Source organism: Vigna radiata, chromosome 5 (genome assembly GCF_000741045.1).
Source record: "Vigna radiata var. radiata cultivar VC1973A chromosome 5, Vradiata_ver6, whole genome shotgun sequence".
Taxonomy (NCBI): domain Eukaryota; kingdom Viridiplantae; phylum Streptophyta; class Magnoliopsida; order Fabales; family Fabaceae; genus Vigna; species Vigna radiata.
The window spans coordinates 20,312,791-20,323,014 of record NC_028355.1 but is presented as its reverse complement, the minus strand read 5'-3'; the positions used below and the strand labels follow the sequence as shown (position 1 = coordinate 20,323,014).

The 10,224-nt window shown below is 31.6% G+C and overlaps 2 protein-coding genes across 2 annotated transcripts in view; both read left to right on the top strand.

The window, feature by feature from the left end:
• Positions 1 to 640, top strand: LOC106760434. Its single transcript, XM_014643865.2, has one exon. It carries the CDS (start codon positions 104 to 106, stop codon positions 638 to 640), a length of 537 nt encoding a protein of 178 aa, XP_014499351.1. The 5' UTR covers positions 1 to 103.
• Positions 641 to 6,493: 5,853 nt separating this feature from the next.
• The window catches only part of LOC106760433 (LRR receptor-like serine/threonine-protein kinase ERECTA), a 7,785-nt gene continuing 4,054 nt past the window's right edge, over positions 6,494 to 10,224 (top strand). Inside the window, exons 1-19 of the mRNA XM_022780243.1 lie at positions 6,494 to 7,093; positions 7,179 to 7,317; positions 7,406 to 7,477; positions 7,592 to 7,663; positions 7,761 to 7,832; positions 7,936 to 8,007; positions 8,092 to 8,163; positions 8,271 to 8,342; positions 8,443 to 8,514; positions 8,600 to 8,668; positions 8,768 to 8,839; positions 8,929 to 9,000; positions 9,122 to 9,193; positions 9,274 to 9,345; positions 9,421 to 9,492; positions 9,578 to 9,649; positions 9,863 to 9,934; positions 10,009 to 10,080; positions 10,155 to 10,224. Of these exons, the coding sequence (XP_022635964.1) occupies positions 7,024 to 7,093; positions 7,179 to 7,317; positions 7,406 to 7,477; positions 7,592 to 7,663; positions 7,761 to 7,832; positions 7,936 to 8,007; positions 8,092 to 8,163; positions 8,271 to 8,342; positions 8,443 to 8,514; positions 8,600 to 8,668; positions 8,768 to 8,839; positions 8,929 to 9,000; positions 9,122 to 9,193; positions 9,274 to 9,345; positions 9,421 to 9,492; positions 9,578 to 9,649; positions 9,863 to 9,934; positions 10,009 to 10,080; positions 10,155 to 10,224 (1,428 nt within the window). The 5' untranslated portion in view covers positions 6,494 to 7,023. The remainder of the gene's footprint in view (positions 7,094 to 7,178; positions 7,318 to 7,405; positions 7,478 to 7,591; positions 7,664 to 7,760; positions 7,833 to 7,935; positions 8,008 to 8,091; positions 8,164 to 8,270; positions 8,343 to 8,442; positions 8,515 to 8,599; positions 8,669 to 8,767; positions 8,840 to 8,928; positions 9,001 to 9,121; positions 9,194 to 9,273; positions 9,346 to 9,420; positions 9,493 to 9,577; positions 9,650 to 9,862; positions 9,935 to 10,008; positions 10,081 to 10,154) is intronic.

The following is a 10,224-nucleotide window of genomic DNA, read 5'->3' as shown; positions in this document are numbered from 1 at the left end:
GAAAACTGAGATTATAAACATTTTACCGTAGCATTGTAACAAACATATTCGAGATTATAAACCGAAAGCGTTGTAACGTGGGAGGGAAGCAAAGCAAAAGAAAATGGGAAGCAAAGGAAAATTGTTGTGGGTATTATTGGGCACATGCATGTGTGTTATTGTAGCTGCAGAAGAATTGCGAGGCAAAGAGCTAATCAAGGATGTCTGCAAGACAAGGGGAAACTGTGAACTGTGCTTGAAGGTGCTTTCCTCGGACCCAGGCAGCCCAGAAGCCAGCCTAACGGACCTGGCAATAATAACGCTCCAGGCCGCGGCGGAAAACGCCAGCTGCATATTAGTGGATGCGAAGAGCATGATCGATGACCCGAGCTTGGAACCGGCAATACAACAGGGGCTGGCTGATTGCAAGGAGAATCTGTTGGATGCAGAAATGCAAATTCAAGACACTATTGCTTCCGTTTTGTCCAACGATGGGAGAGATGCCCTATTGTGGATGAAGGCAGCCCTAGCTGCAATCGACACATGTGACGCTTCCATCCCCGGGGACGATGATATTCTCTCCAGAAGGAGTGTAACCTTTCGCCAACTCTGTAACATTGCCGTCGCCATCAACAAGAGAATGATGGGAGTTGAATCCTAGATTGCTGTCTTTTTCTCTCCACGTTTTGCAAATCCTCAGCTTTTAGTTAGGTCGGTGAAGGAGACAATTAACTGCCGTTCTCATACATTCAATACAAACATTAATTTTTTTTTCTTACACAACATTGTTCTTTTTTTAATTTACCAAGATATCACATTGGAGTTAATATTTAATTGGATACCACAGATGTTAGAATTTAGATTTTAGGAAACTAAATTCTGATTTTTTATTTTAATTATTTTTACGAAGAAATACATTAAAATTCCGATTTTAGATAATAAAAATATTATTAAAAAAATTCAATTCGATTTTCGGAAACTGAATTCAATTCCAACGTATTTCTTCACAAATATTATTAAAATAAAAAGTCAGTTTTCCTATTGATGATTGGAGACAAACCTTAAAACCTAAACAAGTCAAGAATTGAAAAAGGAAACCACTTGACATGTGTAACTAGATTTCTTTGCATGATCAATTATCTAGGAAATACCAAGAAAAAAGGATGAAAACTTAATTGCTCTAAATGACAAATTGATTGATTGGATTTGAAAGTCTTGACGCTGTGATCGTTTAGGCACCTTCTGATCGTCGAATAAATTACTTGAGATCAAAAAATTTGTAGAAAGAAGATAGAGAACTCTAGAAAAATAGTTTATAGGAATACGTTTTAAAATAACGAAATTCATTTATAACAAAACTATTTATAATAAAACTGTTTAATATTAAAATAATAGAATCTCATTTATACTATATCACTATTTCTAAAAATACGAGGGATTTCACATTTAGTATTTATTTTTTACATTATAATAAATTATAAAAAAATAAAATATTTTTTAATATTTATAAAACCTTAACTATATATTTCTATCAACGAAAATATATAAGAGAAAATATAGTACCTATGTATTTATCTTTTATTTTACACATAACATTATTTAGAATAAATGTAGGGGAATGTGTTATCTTTCTAACCATAAGTTTCTGTGTAGCCAAAGGAAGCAAAGAAGAAATATATAAATATATATTGGTTAAGTTGTGCATTAACTCACAGAAACAGGAACTGGGCAGCATGAGGACCCAATAATCTTAGTGATGAGAGATTGATAGGATTATTCCTAAATCAAAAGCATGACCTATCATGTGGAACAAGTTCACATAGTACACATAATACTATTGCTTTATTTTATATATATATAAAGTGGTTCCGAAGAGTACAATAATTTATAGTTGAATGATATATTTCTTTCTAGTAGAATACTTTCTAAGAATATCCATGTTTCTAATTCGTATTTATTGTTAATATTATTAAATTATTTCTCTCACTATTATTATTATTATAATATTATTTATATAATAACATTACAAATATGAGGTTGAAGATGTTTAAATAATGGTTTAATACCTATTTTGGTCCCTCTTTTGGGATGATTTGTTCAAAGTGATCATTTTTTTTTTCAAAAGTTCACTTAAGTCCTACTTTTTGCAAAAACTGTTCAAAGTGGTTTTTTTTGCTAACGGCGTTAACTTTCTTAACGGCACAGCTGTCAAGTGGCTAATATTTGCTGAGGTGTAACGTTTTGGTTGTGCTGGCACTGTTGTGTGTTTTAAAGAAAAGATAATTAATTGTGACGTGGAATTTAATAAAATTAGGTTTAAATTAAAAATTGAATTTGGGGTTAATTGGGGGATAATTAATTAAAAATCTCATTAAGAACCTTAATTGTTTTTGGAAATCTAAAATGGAGAAAAATCCCCAATCTGAATCCTAAGAACCCTAAAGTGAAACTAGAACCAAAAACCCTAAATTGGGGAAGAAAACCTCAATCTGTTTTCGCCCCTCTGTTGTTCGAATCATGAAACCTGCCATAAGAATTGATTTATTTCTCTAACAAATATCGTTGGGAAACAAGAGTTCAATGAAACAATTTGTGCAGGCAAAATGTAAGATTCTAAGTTCTAATCTGTTGTTGAGATCGCCTTATTTAATCACAGCCTCATCTCAAGTATAAAAGGAGGGTTTCGTTAGCATCGTATCCTTGTTAAAGCTAAAGCACTTTTTTTTCTAGCTGCATTCACCAAATCTGTAATATTTGAATGATTGCCAGAAAGAAATCAATACAAGCCCCAAAACTCAGATCAACACAATGTTGGAAGATGCGTCCTGAAAAGGATTCTTTTTTTTCTAAGATTTGCGAAAAGTTACAAAACAGTAACAGCTTATACAGTTGAAAACTGACGGAGCTCCTGGCCCTGCATGTAGAAAAACAAGTTTCAGTCCAAATGATTTTTTTTTGAAGAGGAACTCTTGAATCACAATAATTTGCTCTTCAACTAGGAGAAAACAAATAAAATAGATTGAGGGTTTTCTTCCCCAATTTAGGGTTTCTGGTTCTATTTCACTTTAGGGTTCTTAGGATTCAGATTGGGATTTTTCTCCATTTTAGATTTCCAGAAACAATTAAGGTTCTTAATGAGATTTTTAATTAATTACCCTCCAATTAACCCCAAATTCAATTTTTAATTTAAACCTAATTTTATTAAATTCCACGTCACAATTAATTATTTTTTTTAAAACACATAACAGTGCCAGCACAGCCAAAACGTTCCACCTGACAGTTGTGCCGTTAAGAAAGTTAACGCCGTTAGAAAAAAGGACCACTTTGAACAGTTTTTTTTGCAAAAGGTAGGACTTAAGTGAACTTTTGAAAAAAAGAGGGACCACTTTGAACAAACCCTCCCAAAGGAGGGATCAAAATAGGTATTAAACCTTAAATAATATATTAATAACGCATTTTATCACGTAATTATTATAATTTGATGTAATTTTTTGTTATTTAAATTTTTAAATATTTTATTACAGGATTTTAATTTTGTACTAACTCGTGGTATCTAATTTTTTCCCTGCATTTCATGATTATATTTTTTTAATTTGACACATCTTATCTTCGTGTTTGCTACAAAAATGACGTTTTTCGTTGATAAAACCACTTTTTTAACAAGAAAACACCATGCTGCATGATCAAAATATAACAATGATGAAACGCTTAAAATAAAAAAGAAATGACGTGCAAGAAAATATTAAAGTGACAAGATTCATAAAGTATAATTAATTAAATGATAAAGTATGTGATATTGGAACATAATTTATAAGATTATCTATATATATAAAAATGTATTACCTTAAAAAAGTGGTATCTTTTGGGTGCATAAACATATTTTTTTTTCTTATACAATTCTATTTTATTAAAAAATTAATAATATAGTGATTCGACAGTATTATAATAATTATTTTTTATGAGATATTAGTATTTTATTGTTAATAATTATTATTTTTAAATAAATATAGATTTTTTTTATAATTAATATTTTTTTAATGAATACTTACTTTATAATTATTTATATTCATCATATTTACACAGATTTTTAAGTATTTTATCGATTTGAATATAAAATGTCATTTAGAACTTTTTTTTTCTGTGGTCATTTGATATAAATTTACTCTCAATGTTTCGGTAAAATTAAATAAAAGGAGAATATTTGTTGTTAAGATAGGAAGAAAAAAAAAAGAAAAAGTGATTTTAAAATGTAATTAGTTTGTAAAAGAAGTAGGGATAGTCGAAATGAAAAATAAGGAAGTGTAGGGTATAGGATGGTCCTATTTACGAAAATAGAAGGTAGTAGGTGGGACCTGTCCTATTTAACATAACACCAAAGTAAGCATCAACATGAATCGTGATCATTGATCATGTTACTTTCGAAAAAAATAGAAAGGACCTTCCAATTTCCAAGGTTAATACACTAACTTTATTTCCTTTCTCACTCATTCAAATATTTAAAATAAAATCATTAATACGTTAGACTCAGTTATTTTATTTACCTCTTCAACATTACTTTTTCGAAATAAAAATGATTAATAAAAAATTTCTATAAAATTTTGAAAGAGCAAAAAATATTTTTTTATCGAATTCTATCATAATATTAATAATTATAAAAAAATATTTATTGATGGATCTTCACTTGAAAAATTTTTATATTTCGATAATAAATATTTTAGTTGACTGGATTTAATTCGAATTGTTTTCTTTCGAAGTAAAGAGATCCAGATCCATAGAATAGTTTGTCCTATTCACTTATTCACAATAAAGAAGTATTAATATTTTTTTTCAAATAGATCCTAAAAGTAGAAAAAGGATTGGAATGTCAATAAATATCTATACTTTGAATTCAACATATTTTAACAACTTTTTTTAATGATTTTTTGATAACAAATTATATATTACTATTTTATTAGTTCATATATTTAAAAGAGACTAATTACAAACTGTCAGATAAACAATCATAAAAAATTAAAAAATATGAAAAATACATTTTTCATTCACATAATACTCAACAATATACGCACTTGTTTAACTATAATTTTTACAATTATTTAAACTTATTTCTTGAAGTTGTAACATTCTCTAGTATAATTACCACACAACAATGTATAAGAAAATGAGAAAGTTAATGACAAAAATACTAATATAATTTTATACAAGTAAGTTAATAATTCAACAAAGTTTTGTCGGACGTAACTTCTAAAACTTCAAATTTACAAGCTGATCAAAATTTGAAGTGATGCAAAATAGAAAAATAATAAATAAATGCTTTTCGAAAAATTATCTATATTAAGTATGTGTGAATAAAAATAAATATTTAACCTATTTTTAAGACTTCATGAATTAATGTAAGTTTATCGTAACATTATTCCTACATATATGAATGCATTTTAAATATGATCTTTTACTTGATATCTTAATATAAATATTAAAAGTGAGTTTATTTGAGAAAAATGATTTAAAAAAGAGTGATCAGATGGTTTGGAAGAGATTTAAAAATAAATTGTATATTATTTTTTTAAAGAATTTGAATGTGGCTGAATATAATAAAGTTTGTGTAAAATTTATTATCTGATGTGATGGATAAAATAATGTTTTAATATTTTTGCTCAATTAAAATATTTAAATACGTGTAAAACTTAATTAAACTATTTAATATATTAATATACTTTTAAATGATAAATATTTTTGAAAAACAAATTATGATGGATGATTGCTAGAAAAATTCACTGGCTACCTTGTTGTCTTTTTTATTCTGTATTATTTGTTCAGCACATTTGATGAGAATCACATAACTATTTTCTATAGAATTTTTATTTTTTTCATTTTAAAATAATAGATATAGAAAACCTACATCTATCTTTTTGTCCTTAATTCATAAAAAACAGTGCGACCAAACCTAAAGTAAAGTTTGAATTCTGGTTGTCTTGTTCAGTTCCACCTCTAAAAATAAAGAACACTATTCTCAGCGCTGGATACCCACACAATTTTTGCGTATCTAAGAAAAACTCGTCTGTTCATTTTCATGGGATTTTTGCATATCAAAGAAGCCATTAAGATACAAAGAGACGTCACTGTCCCCTTAGTATAATTTACATGCTCCATCTATACAATCATTTACGTTGTACGTTCCTATAATACAAAACACTACGATTTCCTTTAAATCTTAGATCACGTACCCTTTTTTTCTCATTCATAATCTCACCATTAACAAATCAAAAAACCGTAACTTTCAACGAGTTGCTTGTATTTAGCAATAAACCCTTTTGGTCTAACAGATGTTGCAGTAGTATTTAACAGAGACCAAAAGAAAGATAGCTCCTTCCAAACAATAAACAACAAGGCATTGAAGGAGAGAAACACACAAACTCAAGAATATCATGGAAAGAGGCTGTGTTGGGAGATTGACAGAGAAAAGTGTGAACGGTAAAGAGAAAGGTGTCTCTTTCAGCTCATCTCAAATGGATGTCCTTGTTTTACATCACTCTCACAACACAAGAACACCCAGTGAAAGTGACCCTCTCCCACGTCAATTAAGACCATGCCATGGCATAATTTGCAATGGCTGAAATAAGATCCCACTACAGCTACCACCACATAGTGTAATTAAGTTAAGAGAGAGAAAACAAACAAGGAGAAAGAGAAAGCTGGACCTCCCTGCTTGGTACGTAGATAGAGACTCTGCTACAGTGTTGCAGGTTGTAGCAGAACCGCTGCCAGATAGTTTTAACTTTAGTCCATTAATTTATTCACTTCACATCACTCCATTAATATTAGTATTATCACTAGTAATTCTACCCAGCAAGCATGCTATTACACAGAGAGAGAGTGTCTATGTGCCAGGGTGATGTGACGTGATTACAAAACAAAGCACTGCTTCTTCTGTAACACACCCTTCAAAACCAGAAAAAAAGCATGTTATCCCATCACATCATTTGAACGAGTTCTATTCTAAACCTCTCAAAGCCTTTCTCTTTCGCGGTTCTTGCATTTGATGCTGTTATGGCGTTTTGGTTTGGATTCCTTCTTCTGGTTCTTCTCCTTCCTTTGGATTTGGTGAAATCTGACGACGGTGAGGCCTTTTCTCTAACCGGACGCGGTGTTGTTTTCTTTTGTTCCTCTGGTTTACGAGCTCAATGTGTATGTTTGAATTGAAGGAGCAACGTTGTTGGAGATGAAAAAGTCGTTGAGGGATGTGGATAACGTTCTGTTTGACTGGACTGACTCACCTTCTTCAGATTATTGTGTCTGGAGAGGGGTTACTTGTGAAAATGTCACTTTCAATGTGGTTGCACTGTAAGTACCACTCTTCTTGTTCTTGAGTAGTGTATGTGCTTCAATAAGGATCTTCTTTTCGTTATTCTTTGTTTTTTTTTTCTTACAGGAATCTTTCAGGACTGAATCTTGAAGGCGAGATTTCACCTGCATTAGGGAGGCTTAGCAGCTTGGTCTCCATGTACTTACTACTTCATGTTTTTAACTTTATTCAGGCTCTTAGTTTTATTGGCAATTCTCAAACTTGAGGCTTTGTAAACCAATGCCCTTTTGTATGCATGTGATGTTTAAACAGTGATCTCAAGGAAAACCGTTTATCTGGGCAGATACCTGATGAACTTGGTGACTGTTCCTCCTTGAAAAACGTGTATGTTTCATACCCGAAGAACTGAATTCCATTGATAGTTTTGGCTGCCGAGTGAAAATGTTTAATGGGGAACTTTTTCCTTTTACTATGTTGTCAGAGATTTCTCTTTTAATGAGATTCGGGGAGATATACCGTTTTCAATTTCGAAGATGAAACAACTGGAAAATCTGTGAGTTCTTGTGAGGGTTTCCCTTTCATTGGGGTTTTTATTTGCCTAGGCCATGCCATGGTTATGACAAGTATTTCCCCCCCTTTTTTTAATCTGCTCTCAGAATCTTGAAAAATAATCAGCTCATTGGACCAATTCCTTCAACTCTCTCTCAGGTTCCTAACTTGAAGATTCTGTAAGTCATTTTTCCACTTTCTCTTTTTCGTCTAAAGGATCAATTTAGTATCTATAGAGTTTTTGAAAATCGGTTCTGTTCCAGAGACCTGGCACAGAATAATCTCAGCGGTGAGATACCAAGACTTATATACTGGAATGAAGTTTTGCAATATCTGTGAGTATATTGTATATTTAGCGAAACCCATCATTTAAATTCCTTATGCAATAAAATCTATGATGTGATCTTGCTGTTAATCTTTGTGTTTCATTTTCCTATGACAGTGGCTTGCGAGGTAACAATTTGTCGGGTTCACTTTCTCCAGACATATGCCAGTTAACTGGATTGTGGTATTTGTAAGTTACAACACTGGTTCTCTTTTTATTTAATGTCCTGAAAGTATACATTTACTTGGTCTGGTAGGGAAGTAATTATTATCGTCCTTCCATTTTGCAGTGACGTGAGAAACAATAGCTTGACAGGCAATATTCCTGAAAACATAGGCAATTGTACTGCTTTCCAGATCTTGTATGTATATCTAACTGTATCTGTGTCACAGACTTTATCTCACCATGTTTTCTCTTTTCTTTTTAATATGTTCTATTAATGTCAGGGATTTATCTTACAACAAGCTATCTGGAGAGATACCATTCAATATTGGTTTCCTACAAGTAGCAACTCTGTATGTATTGTGTTATCTGTCAGATAATTTCCAAAAGAATGATGTGGTCTCCACTTTAATAATTTAAGAAGCTCCTAAAAACTTGTTTGAATTTGGTAGGTCATTGCAAGGCAATAAACTCTCAGGTTATATTCCATCAGTTATCGGTCTGATGCAAGCCCTTACTGTTTTGTAAGTATTCGATTGACAAACTTTATGAAGTTTCTTTGTTGACTTGATATTTTTCCTCTTTACTAATCTCTCTTTCGACATTCCTATAGAGATTTGAGCTGTAACATGCTAAGCGGGCCAATCCCTCCTATATTGGGAAATTTAACTTACACAGAAAAACTGTGAGTGTATGTTAGTAGTTTAAAATTTACATCTTAAGTTTGATTTTGTGCCTAAGTGTGTGCATTAAAAATATAAGAAAATATTTAGACTCATTGGATAAAATTTATGTAATGTTTGAAGGTATTTATATGGAAACAAGCTGACCGGTCGCATCCCCCCGGAGCTCGGAAACATGACGAAGCTTCACTATTTGTAATATGCTTTAGTCATTGGTTGACATTAGGTGCAACTTGGGTTAAATTTTTCCTATAATGATTCACCTTGCTGTGCAGGGAATTGAATGATAACCTTTTAAGTGGACAAATCCCGCCTGAGCTTGGAAAGCTTACTGATCTGTTTGACTTGTAAGTGGTGTTAATATGAATTATATATTTTGTTGGTTGTTGAGTAGCTTTATCAGTCACACATTGTTCTTGCAGAAATGTTGCCAATAACAACCTTGAGGGTCCAATTCCCGAGAATCTCGGCTCATGTAAAAACCTCAACAGCCTGTAAGTAGTAAGACTTGTATATTACTATGTAAGGAGTTTTATTTGTCACATTAAGGTGATGGGTTTTCTGATTGTTATATATCAGAAATGTGCATGGGAATAAGATGAGTGGAACAATTCCCTCAGCTTTTCAAAGCTTGGAGAGTATGACCTATCTGTAAGTTTTACCTTGACTTTATATGCCAAATTTTTCATCTTGTCACCGTAATTAGTTCTGTTGGCCCTAAACATGGCAGTACGCATGAACTTCTATAAATGCTTATTTGAGTCCTACTGGAGTTGGGCAACACTAAGCAGTTCAAAGTTAAGCGTATTACTTCTTTTCTTAATAATTCTGATTCCTTCAAGGCCTTGTGATGGCTATCCTTAGGAATCTTTCTTCAAACAATTTTCAAGGGTCTATTCCAATTGAACTTTCACGGATCGGAAATTTGGATACACTGTAAGTATGAATAGTTTAATATGTCTTCTTATATCTATATCCCTGATTTCATTCTAATCGATGTTTTCTTCCAGGGATATATCAAATAATAATATAATTGGTTCCATTCCTTCTTCCATTGGTGATTTGGAACATCTTCTGAAATTGTGAGTGTTTTAGCAAGTTACTTTTGAAATCTTGAATGTTACTTTTCACTGACTATGAGTAAGAATTTTGCTAGGAATCTGAGCAGAAATCATTTAACAGGCTTTATTCCGGCAGAGTTTGGTAATCTAAGAAGTGTCATGGAT